Genomic DNA, 27,273 nt, shown 5'->3' with positions numbered 1-27,273 from the left:
TTCACAAAGGGAAGCACTGGTCCGTAGTGAAAGTGGAGTCTAGACTTAGCGTTCTTCCTTCTTTATCCTCATTCCCTCTCCATCCCTTTCTCCTGAGCACAAAGGTACTGGCTCTCAGGATTTTCTGGAGGTTTCTAAGTAACAGGTGAAAACACTCTACAGAGTGCCATGTTTGGTGCACAAAGAAGTTGTTGGCCATGTTCTACGTGTGCAGCCAGGTTCACCGATGCTGAGCCATTATACCAGTGGACAGATGAAAAAAAAAATGTCCCCGCAATGTAGCATGACCACAGAGATACCAGGGCCTTCAGACAGAGCTGTGCCTTTCTTAGGGTCTCCTAGCAGGGCCCCTCTCAATATTCAGGTGACAGGCCAAACAACTTCTCTTGAGAGACCCTGTCTGACATTTCCTCAAAAGGCCTTCTTGGGGATGCCCTGCCTTGTGCCCAGCTTGGATTTTTCTATTGTTTCTTTTTGCCTCATGCCTGTAACTCTCAATGAAATGGCCTTGTGAGTGTAATTAATTGATGATGTATCGCCAAGCCCCATAGACTCTTGGGATAGTTTTGTCTCCCTGATTGCTGCCCTTGGCCTCATGACAGTGAATGAGTTAATGGATGCTGGGTGGCCGACCTGTGTGCCGGATCTCTCCCCAGCCCCTGCTGGGACCATGCTATGATGTGTCTCTGTCTCCTCCCTTTGCAGTGAGTATGGAGTTCGGAAGGGCTGTATGGCTCCGTTTCCACCCATCAGCTTATCCCCCGTGCCCCCACCCAAGCTTTGTGGCACACTTGGGTGGCGTGGCCGTGGGCATCACCCTGGGCGTGGTGGTTCTCAGAAACTACGAGCAGAGGCTGCAGGACCAGTCGCTGTGGTGGATCTTTGTGACCATGTACACCATCTTCGTGCTGTTTGCTGTCTTCTGGAACATCTTTGCCTACACGCTGCTGGACTTGAAGCTGCCCCCTGCCCCGTAAGGGACCAGAGGACCAAGGCAGGGCGGGGAAACAGAAGCATCCCGAGGAAGTACCTGCATCTGCTTCTCGTCTCCAATTCAGTGAAAGCAGGGAGAACCGGAGACTGTTGGAGCTGGGGGCTGCGTGTTGCTTTGAAAGGATGGTGGGGAGATGGATGTGGCTGCTGTCATCTTTCTAGGCTGGTCTGATGATATGGAGTCACCGGTAAGGTCTGAGGCAGGGTGAGAGTGGCTGTCCCTGTGGCTTGGGCTTGTCCCATGCATTCCCTGTCACTGCCACAGAGTGAGCAAATAGCTCTCTTCCCTAGCCTCCACCTGGAGAGACACAGAGAAGTTCTGAGGGTAGCCACAGCCAGGCTTGCCACGCCCAGAGATGACTGTAGGCTAGGCCACGTTCTCTCTGCAGCTCAAGGTCTGGTGCTCTGGCAATGGATATGATGGCTTTAATCCGGGGGGAGCCCAGAGCAAGCCAGGCTCCGGTCCTGTCAATGGTGCTATGGCATTGCTCCTAGGGCTGGGCAGGGAAATGCTATAAGCTCCAGGGCTTTTTTTCTTACCCTAAGGGAGGGCCCTGTGATGAGGTGATGCCTTTCTTCACCCCAGGTTCCCCCAAGAGAGTTCCAGGATGGTTTCTTCTTCCTGCCTGTAGTCACGAGTCAGCATTCCACACCATCGCTCTGCATCCATGCCCTATCTGGACTGTGGGGTCTCTTCTTTCCTTCCTACTGCCCTGACCCTACTTTGTGCCTCTCTCTTTGGGTGTGGAGACAGGGTTTTGTGTGTGTGTGTGTGTGCAATGTCAGGCAAGTCAGAAGCTGCAGAGGGAGGAAGTGGGAGACAATGTACACAAGAGGATATCTATAGGGGATTTCTGGAATGGGTAGCAGCAGTGTGCTCTCCAGTGCTCGCTCAGTGGCCTTGCCTTTAGCATCATGCACCCCCTTTCCCATCTTGCCCTCCCAAACACCTGCTGAGCACCACTGACCGGTGGAAAAATTGTCGAGCTAGAGGGAAGACCAAAGCACTATCAGACATTTGGGAGAAAACTCTCAGCTGTATTCTTCTGGTTCTCTTGGGGGTAGCTTTTGTGTCTGTACTGCCGCCTGTAGAAGGAAGTCTTTGGGATGAAAGAAAGCCCAGGACAGTGATACTGTGGCCATCTCTCCATGTGAATTGGTGGGACAAAAAGCTGTAGTAAAATATATTTTGGTGAAAAATGTAGCCTCAGAGAAGAATTGGGGAAGCTTGGGTGAGTGAGTGTCCCCAGTGAGAGCAGCTGAGGGTTAGATGGCTCCATGTATAGGGACTTGGAAGTAATCTTACAGGGAAGTGATATTGGGGGCGTGGCCTAGTGCTGCCCATACCTCAGCAGCCTGGGATGCCACATCAGGTGTTTGGCAAGGTAACCGTAGACTCAGAGCCCAGTGCCTCTGCTCCTCTGAGACAGTTTACTCAGGCTAGCACGAGACGCTTCTGGGGACCCTAAGTGGAGGCTGTGAGGCAGGTGACCTTTATAGGGACTCTCAGCCCCTGGGATGAGAGGAACCACAGGTCTGAGACTGGAGGGAGGCAGGAGCAAGGCAGGAGGATGGGAACTGCTTCTGGTCCTCTCACCATCCCAGCAATACCTCCCAGCTCGTCTCCATTCTCCTGAGTCCCTCAGCCCTTCCTCTCTCCAATGTGGCCACCCATCAGGGCTGGGATTCGGCTGTAGGTTGACCTCAAAGGCTGGGGAATCCCCAAACAGCAGCTATGTAGACTAGCTTGCATTTAAAGGGGAGAGGACTCATGGAAACCAGAAAAGGGAAAACAGGCTTTCAAAAAAAGAGGAATTTCTCTTTAATGATACCATTCATCACTTGATTTTTTTTTTTTTAATTAGGAGAAGCTCCCTAACGAGGCTCTTTTGATTCTGCATTTCCATGTGAACCATTCTTGCCTAGAGCATTAGTGGAGGCATTGCTCACCAAACCCAGATCTTCCTCTAGTGTCCAATTCAGTTTGCAGATAATGAGGTTTACCCAGTGCTGTGTGCTTCCCAGGGCTGGCTGCAAATCGTTGACTCTCCTCTGCCTTAAAAACAGTGCCCGTCAGTGAGCTGCCCCTCCCAGGACTAAGTGAAAATCAAAACACTAGCCGCAACGTTGGTTTCTAGATATTTTTGTATTGTGTACATTCTGTATATTTTTGTTGTAACATATTATTTGAGCACAGATTCCATTAAAGATTTTTTTAAGCTATTGGTTATTCAGGGAGTGACCTCAAGGGCTGCCATGCTACCTGCTCTGTCTGTGTCTGGTTCATGGTGGGTGGGGAGAGTGAAAACGGGCAGTGTTAGGTGGGTGGCTCTGGGCACTGGTGGTTGGCACTGTCTTCCTTAACCTTCTCAGAGTGGTTGGGGAACACTGAAGGTTCTTCCCATGAAAACACACCCACTGGGCTGGAGAGATGGCTCAGCGGTTAAGAGAACCAACCGACTGCTCTTCCTGAGTTCAAATCCCAGCGACCGGGGGCTGGTGAGATGGCTCAGTGGGTAAGAAGCACCCGACTGCTCTTCCGAAGGTCCAGAGTTCAAATCCCAGCAACCACATGGTGGCTCACAACCATCCGCAATGAGATCTGGCGCCCTCTTCTGGAGTGTCTGAAGACAGCTACAGTGTACTTACATATAATAAATAAATAAATCTTCAAATCCCAGCGACCACGTGGTGCCTCACAACCATCTGTAATGTGATCTGATACCCTCTTCTGGTGTGTCTGAAGACAGCTACAATGTACTTACATATAAATAAATAAATAAATCTTAAAAAGAAAAAAAAAAAGAAAACACACCCACATAGGTCGCTTCCCGGACAGTTCTCGAGGTGGGTGCCGGCAGATAGAGAGGAATCTCAGCCCCCTGTCCCCTCAGGCCTATTTTTCCCTTCCATTCATCTAGCTCTAAGTACCCCCCTCCAAGTCGCTCTAGGGATGGACAGTTGGCCACAGAATGAAGAAATGACAAATACGTGGATTCAAGAATGGAAAATCTGGGATTGAGTGGATGTGGATGGAGAAGCCCCAGCCCCGCCCCACGAGCTCAAAGTGTTTATATATACTGTTGGACAGGCAACTCAGGTTGTGGCATCCAGATGAACAGGGAGGCAAGTGTAGCTAACCTCAGTAGGCTCGGTCTCTGTAGGGACGCAGTCTTCAGGCCATGAACATGTGGAGGGGCAGAATTACGGTAGACATTCTCTGCACACTGTCTATATTCACACACAGACCAGAGGAGACCTTTCCCATCCCTCCGAGTCTCTCCCAGGGAAGGCATTGCTGCTCCCGTGGGGATGACACACTGGGGTCTTTGACATGACCTTGTCTTTGTCAACAACACATCTACTCAGGAATATATATATATATATATATACACACACACATACATATATATATACATACATACATGTGTATATATATGTGTGTGTGTATATATGGTATGTGTATATATCTTAATATACTATACATAATATTATTTATGATGTAAAATATATTATGTACTATATATACCATACTTTTTAAAGATTTATTTTATTTATATGAGTACACTGTAGCTGTCTCCAGACACACCAGAAGAGGGCTTCAGATCCCTTTTATAGATGGTTGTGAGCCACCATGTGGTTGCTGGGAATTGAACTCAGGACCTCTGGAAGAGGAGTCAGTGCTCTTAACTGCTGAGCCATCTCTCCAGCCCTATTTATTATACTTTTATATATGATTAATACATGTAGATATGTTCACATATTAATCATATATATATATATATATATATATATATATATCTCAACCACACATATGTGGTTAATATGATTGTTATTATGATAGAAATCTCTGAGATGTCCTAGAGACCTCTTTCTCTCCCTCAGTAAGCCCAGTGCTTCCAAGTTCCATCAACATCCTAATCTTGAGAACAGTGCCTGGTCGAGTTCACCTCCAGGAGGGGGAATGGAAGCCCCATCTATGCTCAAGGCGAAGCCTGGGACTCTGGGAGTTTAACAGCTGAGCTGACTTTGCATGGATGAGGCTTGGAGACGCCAGCTCGGTGTCAGGCCAGCAGCAGCCTGTGTACCTTTCCAGCTACCCGCTATTGAGTGCTGGAGGATTAAATTGCCCTGTTAAGTACAGGGTGGGGGTTACTCCCCCTCACATCAATTTCCTGTGTATTATTGGAAAATGTTTCAAAACACCGCAGGAGCCATCCCTGAACTAAGATCAGGAGTGCAGTTGGTTCAGGCTGACTGATCGCCCACTTGTACCAGTTGAGTCCCCTGCAGAGGTTTTCCACTGAAGTCTCCCAGGCTCCAGGTACCTGAACTGTGGCTTCAAGGCAGCTCCTTGGAGACCCAAAAGCTGCTTCCTTTGTTACATTTGCCTTTGACATCCTCCCATTTCCCTTTCCTTTCCTGTCTCTTCCCTCCTGTCAGACTCTTATTCATCAAGTAACTTACTAAGATGTTTACCAGTGATAATTTAAGAAATGAAAACAAACTGAGCATGGTAGCATACACCTTCAATTCCAGCATCGGAGGCAGAGAACAGGCAGATCCCTGAGTCAGGACAGCCAGGGCTAATTGGAGAAATCCTGCCTTGGGGAAGAAAGAAAGGGGGAAAAAAGAGAAAGAATTTACTAAGTTCCTACTTGTGCTAGACGTGATGGTTTGAATATGCTTGGCCCAGGGAGTGGCACTATTAGGAGGTGTCGCCTTGTTGGAGTAGGTATGTTACTGTGGGTGTGGGCTTTAAGACCCTCACCCTAGCCAGGCACTGGTGGCACACCCCTTTAATCCCAACACTTGGGAGGCAGAGGCAGGCAGATTTCTGAGTTCGAGGCCAGCCTGCTCTATAGAGTGAGTTCCAGGACAGCCAGGGCTACACAGAGAAACCCTGTCTTGGGGTGGGGGTGGTGGGGAGAGACCTTCACCCTAGCTGCCTGGATGCTGCCATGCTCCCACTTTGATGATAATAGACTGAACCTCTGAACCTGTAAGCCAGCCCCAATTAAATGTTGTCCTTATAAGAGTTGCCTTGGGGGCTGGAGAGATGGCTCAGCGGATAGGAGAACTGACTGTTCTTCCAAAGGTCCTGAGTTCAAATCCCAGCAACCACATGGTGGCTCACAACCATCCGTAATGAGATCTGACGCCCTCTTCTGGTGCAGCTGAAGACAGCTACAGTGTACTTACATATAATAAATAAATCTTTAAAAAAAAAAAAAAAGAGTTGTCTTGGGGGCTGGAGAGATGGCTCAGCAGTTAAGAGCACTGAGTCCAGAGGTCCTGAGTTCAAATTCTAGCAACCACATGGTGGCTCACAACCATCTGTAATGAGATCTGATGCCCTCTTATGGTATGTCTGAAGACAGCTACAGGGTACTTATTTATAATAAAGAAATATATCTTAAAAAAAAAAAGAGTTGCCTTGGTCAATGTGTCTGTTCATAGCAGTAAAACCTAAGACAATGAGGTAGGTATTTTTCTAGCTAATGTTTTGTTTTTTGAGACAGGGTCTCACTATGTAACTCTGGCTTCCCTAGCTAATTTTAAACAGACATTCACCTGCCTCTGACTCCTGAGTTCTTGGACTAAAGGAGTGTGCCACTATACTCAGCCATTTTCATAGCTGTTTTATTTATTTATTTATTTATTTATTTATGGTTTTTCGAGACAGGGTTTCTCTGTATAGCCCTAGCTATCCTGGAACTCACTCTGTAGACCAGGCTGGCCTTGAACTCAGAAATCCGCCTGCCTCAGCCTCCCAAGTGCTGGGATTAAAGGCGTGCGCCACCACTTTCATAGCTGTTTTATGTGAAATGCTTATGAACAATCCCATATTTGTATAACAGAGGAAGACTCACAGTCACATGCTGATAGTAACTAGTTTCCTGGACCCATACCTAAGCCATACCCTCCCACCCCACCCCCCACCCCACCCCCCGGTCCTGTTCTTGGCCCCTGAATGTTGCATGAGACTTCAAGGGCATTAAACCATACAACGATAGAGTGTGAGAAGCCATTCCTGGCCGGCCATGGTGCTGCATGATTTTTATCTCAACACTTGGGAACTGAGGCAGGCAGATCTCTGAGTTCAAGGCTAGCCTGGCCTACAGATGGAGTTCCGGGACTGCCAGAGTTCCATAATAGAGACCCTGTCAACAAAGGGCCAGTTTCTGGCTAGGGAGAGAGCTCAATTACATGGCTGTGCAGCCATGGAGACTTAAGTCCCTCATACCCAGGTGTGGTATACACTTGCCATCCCAGCATAGGGAAGGCAAATCCCTGGAACTTGGCCAGCCTAGTCTACTTGGCAAGCCCCAGGCCACACATACAAGGTCCTCTGGTCTCCATATATACGTGCAAACACACACATGAACATGCACAATGAAGAGCCTGTCTCACTGCATCAGCCCAAGGCTATGAGGAACAGTTGTAACTTTGAAATGTTTGCTCAGACTTCTCTTGTCAGCCCTGTCACTACTACTCCCTGTCACCAGAATTTCCAGCATCAAGTCCTGTCTCTCACTTTTGTTTTGCTTTATTTGTTTGAGACAGGGTTTCTCTGTGTAACTCTGGCTGTCCTGGAACTCACTCTGTAGATCAGGCTGGCCTCTGACTCAGAGATCCGCCTGCCTCCATTTAAAGGCCTGCACCACCACCTAGAGTCCTATCACTCTGAACAATGAGCAAGAAGGGAAAGGACCTGAGCTACTGGGCCCTACAGGTGAAACTGTTTTTACACAACAAATGAACCATTGTGAGAAAACCTGTTTACCTCTTCTGTGTGCATTCCAACAGGTGATCTGAATTTTTTTCCACACATCTTTGTGTGTGTGTGAAGTATAATTTCCATGTAAAATTACTGGAAATAATTAAAGGTAAGAATTAAGCTCAGGGGCTGGTGAGATGGCTCAGTGGTTAAGAGCACTGACTGCTCTTCGGAAGGTCCTAAGTTCAAATCCCAGCAACCACATGGTGGCTCACAACCATCCGTAACGAGATATGACTCCCTCTTCTGGTGTGTCTGAAGACAGCTACAGTGTACTTACATATAATAAATAAATAAATCTTTAAAAAAAAAAAAAAGAATTAAGCTCAGTTAGGTAAAACTACCTGCCTTGACCTGGAGCTTTATCACTGTTACACATAGACATTTTTATACAAGGCCAACATATTTCCTGCGTACTGCACGCAAGCACTCGTTTACTTCGCATCTGAACAAACACTATTTAAGCCTTTAATATTTTAAAATTAATTATTTTATTTATTTACATTCCAAATGTTGCCCCCCTCCTAGCACCCCTTCTTAGAATTCTTCATCCCATTCCCCCTCCCCTTTGTTCTGAGAGGGTGTTCCTCCATCCCCCAAGCCTTTAAAATTTAATACATTCACATTAAAATTTGAATATGACAATAGGCTTATGGTTATGAGCTGGTTTTCATATCAACAAGATAATTAATTCCATGACATATCTTTTCAGTGGTACAGAATTTTGCAGATTCTCTGTTTGTTTTTGTTTTTGTTTTTTGAGACAGGGTTTCTCTGTGTAGCCCTGGCTGTCCTGGAACTCACTCTGTAGACCAGGCTGGCCTCAAACTCAGAAACCCGCCGGTCTTTGCCTATGCAGATTCTTTTAAACACAAGACTACTATATACAATTGTGTAATGTAGTGGGCTTACATGACAAAGAAGTACCTATAAATAAGCAAAGAATATAGAGTTATGTTTTTCCTATATCCACACGTGACAAGGCATCTCCTTTATTATTGTTTTGGTTTCCTTTTTTCCAAGACAGGGTTTCTCTGTGTCACTCTGGCTATTCTGTAACTCATTCTGTAGACCAGGCTGACTTCGAACTCAGAGATTCATCTGCCTCTGCCTCCCGAGGGCTGGGGTTAAAGGTGTGCACCACCACTGCCTGGCTGCATTTGTGTTTATTATTTTTTGGTAGAGCATTTGCTTTTATTTATTATTGTTATATGTATTATTATTTGTGTGCACAAACATTTGGAGGTCAGAGGACAATCCTCAGGAGCCATCTACCTTTCTGTTTTCTTGTTTGTTAATAGTTAGCTCTGAAGGATGCATAGACAGAGTGAGAGAGAGAGAGCAGCTTGCAGGAGTGAGCTCTCCCTCCACCTTCACATGGGCTCTGGAGGGAGAACTCAGGTGTCAGACTTGCCGGCCAGGGCCTTTATCCATTGAGCTATCTTCTTTTTCCATTTGTTTTCAGATAAGGTCTCTGCTGGCCTGAAGCTTACCAAGTCAGCTGGGCTGGCAGTAAGAACTGAGTCTCCTCCCCCGTGCTGGGACTACAAGCACATGTACAAGCACACCTGCTTCTGTATCAAACTGAGGTCCTTACGTTTGCATAGCGAGTACTTTACACTGAGCTCTTTCCCTAACCCCTACACTTATTTTTAGAATTCTATTTGCTCCTGATTGTGAATTTAAAAATAAAGATTATTATTTTAGAGACTCAAAATCTCGATGTCCTAATGTCGCTCATTTTTAATGATTTCCAAGTGGGCACCAAGTGCATTGGGAAAAGATTCAAGAAAAGTACCACAGAGCTGCTGACTATCCAGCTGTCAGATAGCTATAAAATGCTACTTACATTCTTTTCTATACTGCCTATAATCCAAGCTATTAAACTTTAAAGCCATATGAAAGCATTTATGAAGATACCGAATTGTATTTCTCATTAGAGGGGAAGGAAGGGCGTGGTGACTCCTGTCCCCAGCCTGACTTATGGAGAAGCAACGGCAGAAAGCCATCATCAGTGTCTTTGAAAGTTAGAACTCAGCTCCGAGCAGGGTTTACAAGCAGTTAAGAATGCCTCCGTTTCACAGACTCATGCTCCTCTGAGCATCCCAAAGGCAGTGAGAACATAAGCCTTCTGATTTTCTAAACCAAAATCATTACCAAATGGATTTATTAAAGAGCTGTGCAGAACAGCTACGCGTGTGGCTGCAGCTGGCACCCATGGGATGAGAAATGACGACTCAAGGGCTCTTGCAATTGACTCAGGGCAAAACGATCTGAGGCTTGTGACAGACAGAAAGATCTAAAATCAATGAGCAATTGTGTTGAGAGGAATTTGTTTACATTTTTTAATTTCTAAAATATTGTTTATTTTCTTATTTATTGAGACAGGGACTCACTCTGTAATTCTGGCTAGCCTGAAGCTTACTATATAATTCAGTAAATCAGACTGGCCCTGAACTCAGGGAGTTCCAACTGCCTACGTCTTGTGGAAGGTTACATTCAAAGACATGAATCACCACATGTGCATTCTTATATTTGCTTGTAAAAGATATTTCCTATATTAACTGTTTTTTTCCTTTTTCTTAATACTGTTTAAGAATTCCAGCATTTTTATCTAGAAATAAGGAAGAAAATACAGGCTCCTGGCAAATAAATACCTATTGTATAAATTTCCACAAGAGCTTTTCAGTGAGAGAGAATGTTTCATCTTGAAGCTAGTATACCCTTTCTTCTCTCTCTTCCTCTTTCTTTTCTTTCTTACTAGTTTTAGATTATTTTATGTGTATGTTTTGTCTGCATGTATCTCTGTATACTCCATGTGTGCCTGATGCTTGAGGAGGTCAGAACAGGGTGTCAAATCCCCGGAAATTGAGCCACCAGCTAGGTGTCGGCTCCTCTCCAAAAGCAACAATGCTCTTCACTGCTGAGCTGCCTCTCCAGCCCACCATATCTTCATGTATTTATTTATTGAGCATGTAGCTCTGCATGGGTCAGAGGCAACTTGTGGAGTTGTTCTCTCCTACCAGGTGAGTTGGGGATTGAGCATAGGTTGTCAGACTTGGTGGCAGGTTTCTTTACCTTCTGAGCCACCTTGCCAGCCCACAAGCTTCTATACATAAAGCTCATTTTTAAGTTCTTATATCACTCATGTGTATATTCGCTTCAAAAGGTGGCTTCATTATTCCTGCCTATCAGTTTGTATCAGGCACTCACAGGATGAACAGGCTGTCTCTGAAGCTATATGATGGTGCAGTAAGACCAGGAAGGTGATGACTGCCATGTAGTCCAAGCTGGACATAAACTTACTCAGTAGCTCAGGCTGGCCTGGAACCTCACAACCTCCTGCCTCAACCTCCTGAGTAGCTGGGATTATAGGCATGTGTCATCACATCTTGCTAGGATCATGTACTTTAAAAACGTCTACATTGTACTGAGAAAGACATACTTTGTTTCTTTTGGAGGAGGAAATCCTGCTAAACACTACTGTAAACTCCCAAGAAGCCAAAACCCATCTCCAGAGCTTTCCAGGCAGCACGTGCTTAGGGTTTATGAGACAGCAAAATTCCACAGCTGTCACACAGCGTCTGCCTGGGACCTGGTGAAGACATTCCTCTGATTGTTGTGTTTAATTAAGTTAAACAAAAAAAGCACAAAAGGAAGAAGCTGGGGTGTTTCCAGTCATCTTAGGGCAGTGCAATCCTATAAACAATGGTAATTACAGCCCCCACATGCAGCCTCAATATACTCCATGAAACAGATCCTCAACCCGGGACTGGAACTTCAGACAAGCGCTTCTCTCATGAATTCTTCAAGGACAGCCACCACACTTTTGGCCTCAGGCATTTCTTCATGTTCCACTTTAACAATCTTCAAAAGGATATCTCCACTGCCACAGTTCTTAAGGAACATGTAACATTTAAACAGAGCGTAATGATTCATCTCTGCCTGTCGGATAAATCTCTTCAAATTGTTTGTGTCTTGTATAGCCTAGAAAGAGATTACCCTGTTAAGTATGTTCAGTGAGACGATGATGATGATGATGCTTGAAAAATACCCGTCTCTAGCTGAACACTCATCGGACACTGATAATGTCGGCTTTTGTTTTTTGTCTCTTGACACAGGGTCTCACTATGTAGCTCTGGCTGGTCTTGAACTCTGTATCCTGAGTGCTGGGATTAAGGTTATGCACTACCCACCCTGCTAATGTTGAACTTTAAAAAAAATACCCATTATTCCTATTGCTAAAATGCTTGCCTTTAGTGTAAAAGAATCTCACTTTTTTTTTTTTTAATTTATTTATTTATTATTATATGTAAGTACACTGTAGCTGTTTCAGACACTCCAGAAGAGGGAGTCAGATCTTGTTACGGATGGTTATGAGCCACCATGTGGTTGCTGGGATTTGAACTCCGGACCTTTGGAAGAGCAGTCGGGTGCTCTTACCCACTGAGCCATCTCTCCAGCCCGAATCTCACTTTTAAAAAGACTTTTAAAAAAAAAAAAAGCTCCTGTACTGGAGAGATGGCTCAGCAGTTAAGAACACTGACTGCTCTTCCAGAGGTCCTGAGTCCAGTCCAATTCCCAGCAACCACATGGTGGCTCACAACCATCTGTAATGGGATCTGATGCCCTCTTCCGGTATGTCTGAAGACAGCTACAGAGTACTCATATACATAAAATAAATAAATAATACAAAAAAAAGCTCTTAAGGTACCAGCCCTCACTTGCAAGAATTTGAAATCATTTATTTCTGTGTTTTTCAACTGAGATGTGTCAGTTTGATGCACCCTAAATATAAGCAAGCAATTCACCCCAAAGTGGTAAAATGAAATCACATGCATGCAGTGCTGCTGGAGAGCAGACACCTCCTGTGTTCTGAGCTCAGAGGATGCCCCATTTAAAGAACACTGTAACTGCACAAGCCCAACATTGATGCTACCACCTGCAGTAATTAAATGCAGAACAAAAACAATGTAACTGATCCATGGTCCACAGCCACCTCATTACCTTTAGTTTAAAGTTTTCCAGGACTTGTCTGAAAAGAAAAGGGTTACCAGCTTCGGCACCGTGTAAGAAAGCTTGCATCCAGTCCTCACAAAAACGGTTGCTTCCTAAACAACAGGAAATACACAAAATGAAATACCACAGAGCACATATATGTCAGTTTTTAAAGACTTGACTTTTGTTACTCTTCCTTCTGTATATATGCTGTATGTGTACATGAGTACAGGGGCCCTGGGAGAGCAGATGTGTACTGGATATGTCGAACCCAACTCTGGGTTTCTGAAAGAAAGAGCAGCACATGCTATTAACCATCTGTCCAGTCCCAGCACATGAATTTCTTTATAAAAACTTTTTTTAAATTTTTTTTTTTTTTTGGTTTTTCGAGACAGGGTTTCTCTGTGTAGCCCTGGCTGTCCTGGAACTCACTCTGTAGACCAGGCTGCCTTTGAACTCAGAAATCTGCCTGCCTCTGCCTCCCAAGTGCTGGGATCAAAGGCGTGCGCCACCACCGGCCAGCCATAAAAATATTTTAAAATAATTTTTTAAAACTCCCAGCACTCAGGGGACAGCAGCAGGTGGATTCTATGAGTTCAAGGCCAGCCTGGTCTACAAAGCAAGTCCAAGACAGCCAGGGCTACAACAGTTAAGTGCCATAATCACATTCCCTCTCCCCATCAGATAGGACCTTCATTTCTATCCATACTTCAAGCTTTGGCTACGACCTTGACCTTATGTATGTGTTGTTCTGTACATGTTAGAGCTTTGTGTGGTTTTCTTAGTGGTTGTTTCACTAAGCAGTGTGTCTCAGAGCCATACTAACATGTATGTCTAGTTGACTTTTAGCTGCTCTCCATTCCGTTGTGTAAATTAGCAGCTTATTATTGATTTCCTGTTGGTAAACATTTAGGTTGCTTCCAATCTGTTATATCAAGAAATGCTGGGTGTGCTGGCGTATGCCTTTAAATCCAGCACTTGGGAGGCATAGGTAGAGGATGGCTGTGAGTCCCAGAACAGCCAGGGTTATGTAGAGATCCTGTTGCCGCAGTCAAAACAACCAAAAGGACCTTTAGAGCTGTTTGCGTGCATCTTCCTGGTCTCCCCAACTTGGGATGCACCCTAGTTTATGTAGGAAGTTCCAGGTTTTCCAAACATTGTCTCAAAAAAAAAAAAAGGCTGCCATGTGTAGCCAAACACCTTTAATCCTAGCAGTCCAAGGTAGACAGAGTGAGATCCTGTCTCAAAGAGGTCTTGGGTGGGTGAGAGCGAAGACTAGGAAAGAAAAGGTACTTGCCTCACAGCATGAGGACCTGAATTAGAGTCCCGGACCCTGTAAAGGCTGATACACACAGTGCAAGCAGCGTATGGGGAGCTAGAAGGAAGGACGGGAGAAACCCCAGAAGCTCATGAGCAAGCTCGGCCCCAAAACACTGCAGGCAACAACAAAACAGAGGCCCTGACTTGAACACGGCGGAAGGTGAAGTTGTCCTCTGACCTGCACTTGCACACTGTAGCACTTACACTTGTTAAACACACAAAAACGTGTGTACACATACACACACACAAAGTCTTTATATGGGGCCATCCAGGTGACTTGGTGGGTCCAGGTATTTGCTACCAACCTTGAGTTTGATCCTGATGATGGACAGAGAAAACCCTTTCCCACAAGTTATCCTCTGATCTTCAGACGTGTTCATATATATATGGACTAAACAGTAAGAAACATTTGAAATGCCTTTAGGCTTGGGGCAGTGGCTCAGTGTATAAAGTTCTTTGCCATGTGAGCATGAGGTCCTGAGGTCAGACCTCCAGCACCCACATAAAGCCAGATGCAGAAGAGCACATCCCACCATTCCTATACTGAGATGGAAGGTGTAGACAGGGAAAACATCCCTAAAACCTTGAGCCCAGCTAGACTGTCATACACAGCAGCCAAGGAAAAATGTTCTCAAACAAGGTAGAAATGAGGACTGACACCCAATGTTGCCATCTGACCCCCACGTGTGCTAGAATACATACACATGGATCTGCACTCACTCACAGAGACACACACTCAAAAGACTTTCCTAGGGCTGGAGAGATGACTCAGCAGTTAAGAGCACTGACTGCTCTTCTGCAGTTCAAATCCCAGCAACCACACGGTGGCTCACAACCATCTGTAATGAGATATGACTCCCTCTTCTGGTGTGTCTGAAGACAGCTACAGTGTACTTACATATAATAAATAAATAAATCTTAAAAAAAAAAGACTTTACTAAAACAATGCCTTTAATGCCAGGTGGTGGTTGAGGTACTCTCAGAAGGCAGAGGCAGGTGAATAACTGAGTTTGAGACCAGCATAGCAAACATAATGAGTCCCAGTGCAGCTAGGATTACACAGCGAAATTCTGTCTTGAAATACAACAACAAACAAAACAAAACAAAACACCCCCCCCCCAAAAAAAAACAAAATAAGAAAATGCCTTTAAGCAAGGTATGGTGATGACTGTCTATATCTTAGCACTTAGAAAGTAGAGGCAAGAGAGTTAGAAGTTCAAGGCCAACATAGCCTATATGAAACCATTTCTCAAAAGTAATCAACCGCCAGGCAGTGGTGGTGCATGCCTTTAATCCCAGCACTTGGGAGGCAGAGGCAGGCGGATTTCTGAGTTCAAGGCCAGCCTGGTCTACAAAGTGAGTTCCAGGACAGCCAGGGTCACACAGAGAAACCCTGTCTCAAAGATAAAAAAAAAAAAAAGTAATCAACCAACCAATGAAAAATAAGCATATTTGTAATCCTAAAAGGATTTGATCCATATTTGTAATCCTAAGAGGGCTAAGGTAGAGGGATTGCCAGCTCAAAGCCAACCTAGACTACCCACTGAGAACCTGTCTTAAAATAATAAAATTTAAAAATGTCTTTATGTGTGCTTTCTGTGTTTGTTCCTGTGTACACACGGGGCTTTTCTTATACACCAAGCGTGACTTGAACCCCTGTTTCTAGGACCATTAAGGTCTCAGCAAGCTTAGTACTGCACAAGAAGGACATGTCTGTATCTCGTGCTTTCTGTGCAAGAGGTCCACAAACCCTGCCTCCTGGTTTCTGACTCACCTGCATTGTGGAACTGAGGCTGGGGGCCGCTACAGTCGATGATCATAGACTTATGCTGTTCCTCTGTCATGGCCATGCATAATGAGGTCATGGTGCCTTCATGAATAAGTCCCTGGAGACTGGCCACACTCAGAAACCTGTGACATACACAAGTCCTTTCCACAATCAGCACTGCAGGACCAAGGAAAACAAAGGCGTCCTCTACTGGAGGGGATGGTACCATGGGGCTGCTGAGCTGGCCCAGGAAAGGGGAAGGCTTTCTTCAGAAATTATAGTCTTTTTTTTGTTTTTTTTTAATTTTTTGAGACAGGGTTTCTCTGTGTTCCCCTGGCCCTCCTGGAACTCACTTTGTAGACCAGGCTGGCCTTGAACTCAGAAATCCGCCTGCCTCTGCCTCCCGAGTGCTGGGATTAAAGGTGTGCGCCACCACACCCAGCGAGAAATTATATTCTTTACCTGTTGATGTCTCTCTTTGTTTTTTCATCCGACTCTTTAAATTCAACAGGAGTGTAACTTAGAGCCTATGAGAGAGAAAGAGAAGGGACAGTTTAACACTTGCTCCTCTGTTCCTCACTGGCCTGACGCTCCCATCCAAACGCATCGTCTCCCAGGCACTAAGGGCACTACCACTGCATCTTCTGCAAGTGCTCTAAGCTAAAACCTGCTCAGTGATGGGTTTTTATTTTATTTATTAAAATATAGTTATTTTCAGACAGTCTTGCTATGCAGCATAAGCTAGCCTGGAACTTCTGATTTTGTAGCCTCAATTTCCCTAATGCTAGGATTATAAGCATGTGTCATTACTTTTGACATTTTTTTTCAGCATTTCTTTACTTTACTTATTTATTTTAATGGGAGCCACATGCTTTTTTTTTTTTTTTCTTTTGGTTTTTGGAGACAGGGTTTCTCTGTATAGCCCTGGCTGTCCTGGAACTCACTTTTGTAGACCAGGCTGGCCTCGAACTCAGAAATCCGCCTGCCTCTGCCTCCCGAGTGCTGGGATTAAAGGCGTGCGCCACCATGCCCGGCTCCACATGCTTTTGTGTGGAGGTCAGAGGTCAACTTGCAGGGTTTGAACTTAGGTGGTCAAGTTTGGCAGCAAATACACTGTCCCCCAAATCTAGTGTGTGTGTGTGTGTGTATATACATGTACATACATGTGTGTATGTGTGTGTAAATGTCTCAAAGAGTATATATGTGGAAGTCAGGACAATTCTGGGATTTGGTTCTCTCCTGCCACCTTGTGGAATCTGGAGATTGAACTAGGGCCATCAGGCTTGTATGGGCCCTAAACAGTTTCATATAGTTAAAATTACTTTGTTTTTTGTTTGATTGGTTTTCATTTTCAAATATTCTGGAAATTGCACCTATTTCCCTTTATTTCAGACAAGTGTGGTTGGACAGGCTACAGTCTTGGCACTCAAGAAGCTGAGGAAGGTAGAACTGCAAGTTTGGGATCGGGGATAGGAAAAAGACTCAGTGGGTGCCAGTGCTCGCTCTTCAAGCCAGATAACCAGAGTGTGATCCCACAACCCACAGAGGAAGCCAGACAGCCTGAGTGCGATCCTGGAACCCACGTAAGAAGTCAGAATGGGGGTATGCACTATAACCCCTACACTCCTACAGTGACATGGGAAATAGAGATGACACAAACAGCAGAAAGCTCCAGGGCCACCAGCCTGTAGTACACCACACAGAACAAGGTCTCTCTCTCTCTCTCTCTCTCACACACACACACACACACACACACACACGAGTAATTTAAGTCTTAAGTCTTTAAAAAAAAGTTAAGCAATTCTAGACTATATAGTGAGGTCCTATCTTCCTCCCCCACCCCCCTTTTTTTCTCATGGTTTTTTTGAGACAGGGTTTCTCTGTGTAGCCCTGGCTGTCCTGGACCTCACTCTGTAGACCAGGCTGTCCTCAAACTCAGAGATCTGCCTGCCTCTGCCTCTCAAGTGCTGGATCAAAGATGTGCACCTCCACTGCCTGGTGAAGACCTATTTTTAAAAGTGGCTAGAAAGAAGAGATTATTATTTTTTTAATGTAACCCAGCTGACATGTAATGGGACAGGTTCTTACATAAATCAGGTAGGTGCCAAATGCTCTGTGTAGCTGAGGATGGTCCTAACCTCCTGACTCTGCTTCTACCTCCCCAGTGCTGGGAGTGCGGACATGCACCAGCACAACTGGCTCGAAAGCACATGTTTCAGTGGAAAGATCCTGCTGAGATTTACAATTCAACCCTACCTTAATAATAAGACTTTCAGATGAGAGTCAGTAAGATGTGGTCTAAACAGCAAGCATAGTCTGAAGAAATTTACAGGAAGGGAAAAGTAATGTTTAGAGAAGATGAGTGTGTTTCTAATCACCAAGGTCTGCTGAGGAGCCTCTAACTGGGAATACTCGTTCATGAGCAATACTTACAGCATGGAGCAGAAAGGTCAGTTTCTCCTGAAAGAGGAGAACCACCCTTTGGATGGGACACACCACATCCTCATACCAGCTATTCAGATAGGACTTTACATCATTCCCCAGACTCCTTTCCTGCATCAAGAGAGAATATCATTTGTTTTAGTATCATAAAAGCCTTTAACTTACTAGACTTTTTTCTTCAGTATACTTTCTTTGTGTGTATGGTGTCTGTGTAAGCTAATGGTTGACATCAGGTGTCTTCCTCAATTGCTCTCTACCTTATTTTTAAATTACATTTTTGGAGTGGTGGTGGACAAGTTTATGTCATGATGTCTGTGTTTAGAACAAAGGATAACTTGCAGAAGTCAATTTTGGCTTTCAACCATGTGGTGCAGGAGATTGAATTTAGGTCCTCAGTCCTGGTGGTAGGCACCATCTCTCCAACTTCTCCATCTTACTTTCTTGAGTAAGGGTGTCTCACTGAGCCTGGAGCTCACTGCTTTGGCTGGGCTGGCTGGCCAGCAAGGTACAGAGAACTGCCTGTCTCCACCACTTCAACTCTAGTATAACAGATGCCTGTCACCACACCCTGATTTTTTTTTTTAAAGATTTATTTATTTATTATATGTAAGTACACTGTAGCTGTCCTCAGACACTCCAGAAGAGGGCATCAGATTTTGTTACAATAGTTGTGAGCCACCATGTAGTTTCTGGGATTTGAACTGGGGACCTTCGGAAGATCAGTTGGCGCTCTTAACCACTGAGCCACCTCACCAGCCCCACACCCAGATTTTTACGTGGATGATGGGAGTTCAAACTCAGGCCCTCATGCTTGCATTGTAAGCCCTTTACATACTAAGCCTCCCTCCTTCTTAGGCCCCTCTTCAAAACAATTTTAAAATTTTTATTTTTATTTGTATGTACATAATTGTATTCCTGTGGATGCCTCCTGGAGTCTAGAAGGAGGTGTTGAATTCTCTGGAACTGAAGTTATTGGTGATTGTGAACCACTAGACATGGGTACTTAGAACTGAATGCTGGCCCTCTGGAAAAGCAGTAAGTGTTCGTAACTAATGATCCATGTCTCCATTCCTTTCAATATACTCCTAATAATTAGAAAACAAAAACTAGGAGGCTGGTGAAATGGCTCAGCCGTTAAGAACACTGACTGCTCTTTCAGAGGTCCTGAGTTCAATTCCAGTAACCACATGGTGGCTCACATATCTGATGCCCTCCTCCGATGTGTCTGAAGACAGCTACAGTGTACTTACATATAATAAATAAATCTTTTTTAAAAAACAAAAAACAAAACAAAACCACCACCAACAACAACAATAAAAAACCAAAAGAGCACTGTCTGCTCTTCCGAAGGTCCTGAGTTCAAATCCCAGCAACCACATGGTGGCTTACAACCATAAGTAATGGGATCTGATGCCGATGCCCTCTTGACCTTAAAATCCTAAGCCTCCTAGATACTAAGATTATAGATATGTGCCAATGTGCCTGGCCATACTACTTTCTTTTGGAGGTGGGGATGTGGAAGTGGGGGAGGGTTGACATTTTTATTTTGTTTTGTTTTGTTTTTTCAAGACAGAATTTCTCTGTGTAGCCTTGGATGCCCTGAAACTCACTCTGCAGATCAGGCTGGCCTAGAACTCAGAGATTTGACTGCTATGCTGGAATTAAATGCTTGTGTTCCCACCGTCTAACAAAAGTAGCTTTTTAGACAGCATCTTACAGAAATCAGGTGGGTGTCAAATTCTCTGTAGCTGAGGCTAGCCTCCTGATTTTTCTGTTTTCCACCCTTCCCAGTACTGGAAGTGTAGACACGCAGCAGCAAACCTGGCTTGGAAACATAGTTTTGACAGGTTTAGATAAATTACTCAATATAGACATAACCAATTCATAAAATAATGAAATGAAATGTTTCTAAAACTTGATATCCATAGACTATGGCATAGCACATCTCTAATGGACCACTGGTGCTATCCAAAATATGAATCCTATGTGCCTAGAAATCAGATAAAGATAAAAGATACCTTCCCCACCAGGTATGTTACTAACCGCCACTGAATTTTACATAGATTTGTCTTTCTCTTTTCATTTTATTTCTCTGTGTGTGTGCACGCATCTGCCCTAGATGTCAGAGAAACAACCCATGTGTACTGGCTGGTTTTGTGTATCAACTTGACACAGCTGGAGTTATCACAGAGAAAGGAGCTTCGGTTGAGAAAATGTCTCCATGAGATCCAGCTGTAAGGCATTTTCTCAATTAGTGATCAAGGGGGAGGGCCCATTGTGGATGGTGCTATCCCTGGGCTGGTAATCCTGGGTTCTACAAGAAAGCAAGCTGAGCAAGCCAGTAAGGAACATCCCTCCATGGCCTCTGCATCAGCTCCTGCTTCCTGACCTGCTTGAGTTCCAGTCCTGACTTCCTTTGGTGATGAACAGCAGTATGGATGTGCATGCTGAATAAACCCTTTCCTCCCCAACTTGCTTCTTGGTCATGATGTTTGTGCAGGAATAGAAACCCTGACTAAGACACCATGTAAGTCAGTTCTCTCTTTCCACAATGTGAGTCCTGGGTGTCCAACTCAAGCCAGTCAGACTTGGTGGCAGGCACATTTACTTTTGAGCCATCTCACCAGCTGTCTTTTTTTTTTTTTTAAATTTTAATTTTATGGGTATTTTGCCTCCATGTCTGTCTACCACTTGTATACCTGGTACTCAAAGAGGTAAGAAGATGTTAGATGCCCTGGAACTGGAGCTATAGATGGTTGTAAGCTGCCATGTAAGTGCTGGGAATTGAACCTGAGTCCTCTGGAAGAAGTCAATGCTCTGACCACTGAGCCATCTCCCCAGCGTCTTGTTTTGCTTTTGTGATGGGGTCCACTATGTAGCTCTGGTAGGTTTGGGATTAGCTATGTGAACTAGTCTAGCCTCAAACTCTGCCTCCCAAGCACAGGGATGTCAGGTGTGGATTTCCTCAATTGGATTTAGTAAGTTTTCATTGGTGCAACATCAAAAGTAGAATCACGAAACCTTCAGTGCTATAACACAGCTGCATTCCCTGCCTGTGTCACACAGCACTGATCTACTGCCCACAAGGTGAGGAATTTAGAAGTCAAGTGTCGGTGGCTACCAAGCGACCAGACTAGTACAGTCATGACATGTTCATGTTCATCACTCCAGTCTTACAAAGCTCAAGTCAGACCCCTTACCTCACAATTCATGTTATTCTTCAGCCCTTGAATATACTTGTCCAATTCAAGCCTGAAAGTATGTTCTTAAGGAAGAGACACAGGATGATCCATCAATATTTTACCTCCCAGCCAGAAACACCACGTCTCACCTGAGTGTAGTGCCATGTGCCCTTAATTCTAGCACTCAGCGTCAGAGGTGGTGGATCACTGAAAGTTTGAGGCCAGCCTGGTCTACATAATAAGTTCCATGCCAGGACTACAAAGGGAGACCCTGTCTGTCTGTCCCTCTCTTATGTGCGCGCACGCACACACGCACACGCGCGCGCACACACACACACACACACACACACACACACAGCCTATGCAAATGGTCACAAATGACATTTCAATATGCCCTTAAGGGTAAAGGCCACTTGCTCCTTGCCCAGGTGCCCTCCCGCCTGAAACCTCGAATCCCACAGGAAGGATATAGCTCCAGTCCTTTTTCAGAGCCTCCTAGGAAGCAGACCACACATTGAGAAGGGTTGTGCTCAGATTCCATTGCTGCTGTCTCAGGAAGCAGCTTTTCCTGTTGGAAAAGGCAGTAATAACAACCAACTCGGTAACCTGCAATTCTAGAAAAGAAAGGAAAAAGTAAAGTGCAGTACCTGGGTACTCACGCTCCTCACTGCACACCTAACCTCTGAACCAGGTCTTGATCTGGTACCACTTTCAGATCACCCCTCATGCAGAGCTCCCCAACCCTCTCCTCGGACTCATGTCAGCAGAAGGAGCATGACCCAGGTGAGGTTTAATGAAGCAGCCTACAGATCAGTCATGGTGATGTGCACCAACCCCAGTCCTAAGAGGTAGACACAGGTAGATCTTTGTGAGTTCAAGAACAACCTGGTCTACATGGTGAGTTCCAGACCAGTCAGGGTTACATGGTGAGACACTGCCTCATAAAAACAAACCAGCCAGCCTCTAACAAGAGGTTCACCGAGTCCCACTGTCTTATGTGATAAATCCAGGGGGCTGGGAGATGGCGTGGTAGTTAAAAGAGCACTGGGTACTCTTCTAAAAGACCCCGGTTTGGGGTTACAGCACGTGGTGGCTCACAACCATCAGTATCTCCAATTCTTGGGGATCCTGACATCCTCTTCTGGTCTCTGCAGACAATAGGCACACACCTTGTGCACAGACGTTCATGCAGGCAAACACCCATACATAAAATATTTTTTAATTGTTTAAAGAAAAATCTACACAAATTTCAACTTTGTTCATAGAATATCCATGTTTATATGGAAATAAGCATGCTCCCCCTCTTTTAACCTTCACGTGTCTTGGATGTGCCAGGTTTACCTAGCAGCTTTCTCCTCGGGTCAGAGGTATATACCTCCAAGGGAACCTATACTTAAACAAATGCTGTATCTGAAGGAGTATAATGGCAAGACTAAGCCTGACTTCCCTGTGACCTTGGGCTTCCAAGTTCACTTCTCTGTGTTTACTTCTGCTCTAGAAATTAAGATAACTGCCCATCTCCTTTTGTAAGAAGAACTACATCAGCATTTGTGAAAGCACGTTATAAATCATGGGCATACGCTTTCCACTTTGGTAAGAACAGAGGGCTTTGCACCCACCAGGAGATGCTCTCCATCAAGGCTACCTCTCCAGCTCGAGCTCCTTCTGTGTAAGTATAAAGTAGACTAAAGTACACTCAGGGGCCAGAATCTCACTCAATCTAATTTCATAACACTTATGTGTAAGATTCAGTGCTCTGGCTGGGAGTGGAAGGGCAGGAGGTGCCAGAGAACAGAAAACAAAGACATTTTCTGAAGGTCTAGATCTCTTCCAGTTTCTCCACACCTCTCATGTTTAGCTCAGAAATAAAAACACAGGAGACAGCATATTTTATACTTACCTCAGCTCTACAGATGCAACATTACCCAGCCCTTCAAAGACCGCGCCCTTGGAAAGACGCTTAGCAATGAAACTGCGCAGCTCCGGCTCCACTTCTGATGGTAGATTAGTATCCACCAAGGAGAGGCTTGACAGATGAGAAACACACGTTTCTTACCAGGGATACACTCAAACCCATAAGGCAGATATAATGAATCAATGCCAGGGCCCCTAAGTAGCCCAGGCTGGTCTTGAACTAGCTACATAGTTTAGGTTAACCTTAAACTTGCCCCAGGCTAGCATTGCCATACCAATTTCAGGGTCTCTCTTAAGGATGCTATCAACTAGTCAGCTAGTTAATTTCACCACTCGAGGCAGGCTTATCTCTGTGAATTCCAGGGAAGCCTGGTCTACAAAGCAAGTTCTAGAACAGCCAGGCTTACACAGAGAAACCCTGGCTCAAAAAATTAAAAAAATAAATAAAAGAAAGAAAGAAGGAAGAAAGGAAAGAAAAAAGAAAAAAGAAAAAGAAAGCTGTCTACTTGATGCCCCTGTTGGAGAGGGTCATTGTTCACACTTGGAATGTCCCGCAAAGGCAGGTTTGGCTCCCAGACCACAGTGCTATTGAAAGTATTAGAACCTGTATTTGTTGGACACAAGGTAAGTCTCTGGAAATATGACCCTAATAACATATCAGAACCCTGACTGGTTGGGCAGCTGGCTGGGAGCTGCCTGCTTCTCTCCCTCTTTGCATCTCTCCCCTAGCCACCACGAAGTTAACAGGCTCTTCTGCTGTTTGTTCTGCTATGAATTCCTGTTGCCCCAGGCTCACCGGAAACAGGGCTAAGAAACTACATGGACTGAAACTGAGCCAAATTAACCTTTCCTCCTTAAAGATCATTATCTTGCCATAGGTAGCAGCGCACACCTTTAGACTCGGCGCCTGAGAGGCAGAGGGATTGGGAGGCAGAGGCAGGCAGATCCCTGTGAGTTCAAGACCTGGTCTACTTAGTGAGTTCCAGGACAGCTAGAGCTATATTGAGAGAAATCCTATCTCAAAAACAACCACCGGGCTGGTGAGATGGCTCAGTGGGTAAGAGCACCCGACTGCTCTTCCAAAGGTCCAGAGTTCAAATCCCAGCAACCACATGGTGGCTCACAACCATCCGCAACGAGATCTGGCGCCCTCTTCTGGAATGTCTGAAGACAGCTACAGTGTACTTACATATAATAAATAAATAAATCTTAAAAAAAAAAAAAAAAAAAAACAACCACCACAAAAAGATGATTATCTCAGATAAAGCTCAGTGTCTGGGCTTGGCTAGAGTTTTCAAAGCATTATCAGCATTTGCATCCGCTCTTGCCTCGAATAAGGAGCTGAAGGTTTGACTCAAGAGAAAGTGCAGTGGCAACAAGACACCTCACTGACACCTACAGATAGATATGCACAGCCCAGGAAAGCAATGAGTTATGCCTGTTTTTACCTGAAATCATCACCAGAGGGGGTTTCTGCATTTGTGTCACCTGAACGTCCATCATCACTATCCCCTCGATTCTGTGTCAATCTGCAAGACGAAATACAACAGTACTATCAGTTATAGGCTGTCAATCAAGCCTTCGCAAGCTGGGTAAAAGCAAGGGCTCAGCAAAAAACGCTGCAAGCCCACACTGCATGGGTCCTCCACTGCCTAATCTCATGACAGAAACCCCATAAGTGAGGGCTGACTAGAGGCCCCTTTCTCTTCAGGGTATTTAATAAATAAAGACCTAATTTCCCGAAAGTTTGAAGAAATTCATCTTTAAAGATAAGGGATAGAAAGATGGCTCAATAGTTAAGAGCATCGCTGCTCTTCCAGAGGATTCAAGTTCAATTCCTAGCACCTGCATGGCAGCTCACAACTGTCTCTATCTTCTGTTCCAGGGAACCAGACAGCCTCACAGAGACATGCAGGCAAGCAGAACACCAATGCAAATATTTTTATTCAGAAAATATAAATTGATTAAAATAAAAAATAATAAGCAGGGCCCGGAGAAATATCTCAGAGATTAAACAGCGCTTACTGTTCTTACTGTTCTTGGGGAATGGTCCTAGTTTGGTTCCAAGCACCCTCTTAGGGCACCTCACAACTACCTGTAACTCAAGTTCCAGATGTATCTGACACCTCTGGCCTCAGTGGGCATCAGTATGCATGTGCGAATACCCACACGCAAACACATAATTAAGAAAATTAAAAATACACCTTAAAGAATAAGTTCCAGGGCCAAAAGGGCTCCTGGAAAGCCAGTCGGGATTTTCCGGGGGTACCGAGGGGAGAGAGAGGCAAACTCCGCTGAACAGATGTCAGGGGCTACGATGACAGGGGCTACAAGAGGACAGAGGCTTGGGAGTGCTGGGCATAAAAGCCCAGAAGAGCCGGGAAGAACCGACTGAGGCCAGGGAGGCCCATCGGGCCAGAGACCTTGGCTGGGAGAGGAGATGGCAAGTGGGGGCCGCGGGGTGCAAGGCCGGGCGGCGGGGCGGCGGGCACAGCGGGCAGGGCGCGGGCACCTGCTTCCGCGGAAGCTGTACAGGCAGTAGTGGCTGCTGGGCGGCGGCTCGAGTCTCCGCTCCTCCACGGAGCCACCCTCTTCGCTGCTCTCCAGCTCCTTTTCATCCCCATCCAGCGATTCCTGCAAAGACGGGAGCATCGCGGCAACCTCCTCGCAGCTCTGTGTCCCCGTCAAACAGTTCCCCCGCGGCCGGGCTGTCCTTTGTGCGCCGGCTCGACCTTCTCCCCGCCCTCGCACATCTGAGTTCCGCCGCCTCCTGAGTCCTGGACCTGGAAACTGGGTTGGAGAAACCTGTTTTTCTTTGGGGGGGGTGGGGGGGGGGGCGACGACTCTCTGAGAACCCCCTAGCATTTCCTTTTAACTGACTTTGTCTCCACCAGTTAACGCATCAATGAGGCAGTATGTGTTAAAGGTGGTGTGCTCCTGCCTTCTTTCGGCGTGACATGCATGTAACGGTTTGCTCAAAGACAAGAATTTAGCCTACCCAAAAGGAGCGCTCTTTTAATTCTAGCACTCTGGAGGCAGAGGCTGGAGAACTTCAGTGAGCTCCAGGCCTCCCTAGGTTACATACCCTGTTCCAGGCCAGCCAGGACTACAGAGACCCTGCCTCAAAAATAAAATTAAATAAAAACTAAATAGGGCTGGAGAGATGGCTCAGTGGTTAAGAGCACTGACTGCTCTTTCAGAGGTCCTGAGTTCAATTCCCAGCAACCACATGGTGACTCACAACCATCAATATCTGGATCTGATGCCCCCTTTTGGTGTGTGTGAAGACAGCTACTACTGTGTACTTATATACATAAATAATTCTTTAAGAAAGAAAGAAAGAAAGAGAGAGAGAGAGAAAAGAAGAAAGGAAGGAAAGAAGGAAGGAAGGAAGGAAGGAAGGAAGGAAGGAAGGAAGGAAGGAAGAAAACTGTTGAGAAGGGATTATGGAAGTGTTATATGTGTTGATCTAGATGGGGGTTCCATAGGCATGTGTAAAGAACAAAGTATACAATAAAGATGCATACATTTGGGACTTGTGAGATGGCTCAGTGGGTAAGAGCACCGACTGCTCTTCTGAAGGTACTGAGTTCAAATCCCAGCAACCACATGGTGACTCACAACCAACCATAATGAGATCTGACACCGAAGACAGTGGATTTCTGAGATCGGGCCAGCCTGGTCTACAGAGTGAGTTTCAGTGCTCTTAACAGCTGAGCCATCTCTCCAGCCCCCTCAATCTTATTTTTAAATGAACAGTTTCATGTATCCCAGGCAGGTCTCTAAGCCTCCTGGAATTCCCTGATTGCAGGCATGCTCCACCAACATTTTTTGTTTGTGAACCTTTCTGTGGTTTCAAGAGACTTCAGCATATA

At 45.3% G+C, this 27,273-nt stretch overlaps 2 protein-coding genes across 4 annotated transcripts in view; one reads left to right on the top strand and one right to left on the bottom strand.

Moving 5' to 3' along the window:
* Rhbdl3 (rhomboid like 3) overlaps positions 1-3,233 on the top strand; it is a 55,008-nt gene extending 51,775 nt beyond the window's left edge. For 2 of the 3 annotated variants that reach the window (XM_021178181.3, XM_085829762.1), the window contains one exon: positions 706-1,130. In XM_021178181.3, the coding sequence (XP_021033840.1) occupies positions 706-977 (272 nt within the window). In that variant the 3' untranslated portion in view covers positions 978-1,130. Of the gene's footprint in view, positions 1-705 lie in introns of all 3 variants that reach the window. The other variant, XM_085829763.1, reaches the window with a different exon arrangement.
* Positions 3,234-8,254: 5,021 nt separating this feature from the next.
* On the bottom strand, positions 8,255-26,095 carry CUNH17orf75 (chromosome unknown C17orf75 homolog). The gene is made up of 10 exons (XM_085829760.1): positions 25,911-26,095; positions 24,847-24,927; positions 23,385-23,510; positions 21,955-22,098; positions 21,503-21,560; positions 18,294-18,413; positions 16,323-16,387; positions 15,867-16,003; positions 12,782-12,885; positions 8,255-11,761 (listed from the first exon to the last, which is right to left on the bottom strand). Exons 1-10 carry the CDS (start codon positions 26,048-26,050, stop codon positions 11,555-11,557), a joined length of 1,182 nt encoding a protein of 393 aa, XP_085685886.1. The 5' UTR covers positions 26,051-26,095; the 3' UTR covers positions 8,255-11,554.
* Between the last annotated feature and the right edge of the window lie 1,178 nt (positions 26,096-27,273).

Source organism: Mus caroli, unplaced genomic scaffold (assembly GCF_978045245.1).
Source record: "Mus caroli unplaced genomic scaffold, Mus_caroli_1 scaffold_13, whole genome shotgun sequence".
NCBI classification, from domain to species: Eukaryota; Metazoa; Chordata; class Mammalia; order Rodentia; family Muridae; genus Mus; species Mus caroli.
This window is presented reverse-complemented; position numbering and strand designations above follow the sequence as displayed.

Bases quoted from the DNA above. Each gene is read 5' to 3' on its own strand.
- CUNH17orf75 (XM_085829760.1), bottom strand. From the start codon at position 26,050: ATGCTCCCGTCTTTGCAGGAATCGCTGGATGGGGATGAAAAGGAGCTG. The intron at 21,561-21,954 runs ATATCCTTCCTG...TTAAGAACATAC, and splicing joins TCTGAAAAAGGACTGGAGCT to TTTCAGGCTTGAATTGGACA. The intron at 11,762-12,781 runs GTAATGAGGTGG...ATCTCTTTCTAG, and splicing joins TGGAAAACTTTAAACTAAAG to GCTATACAAGACACAAACAA.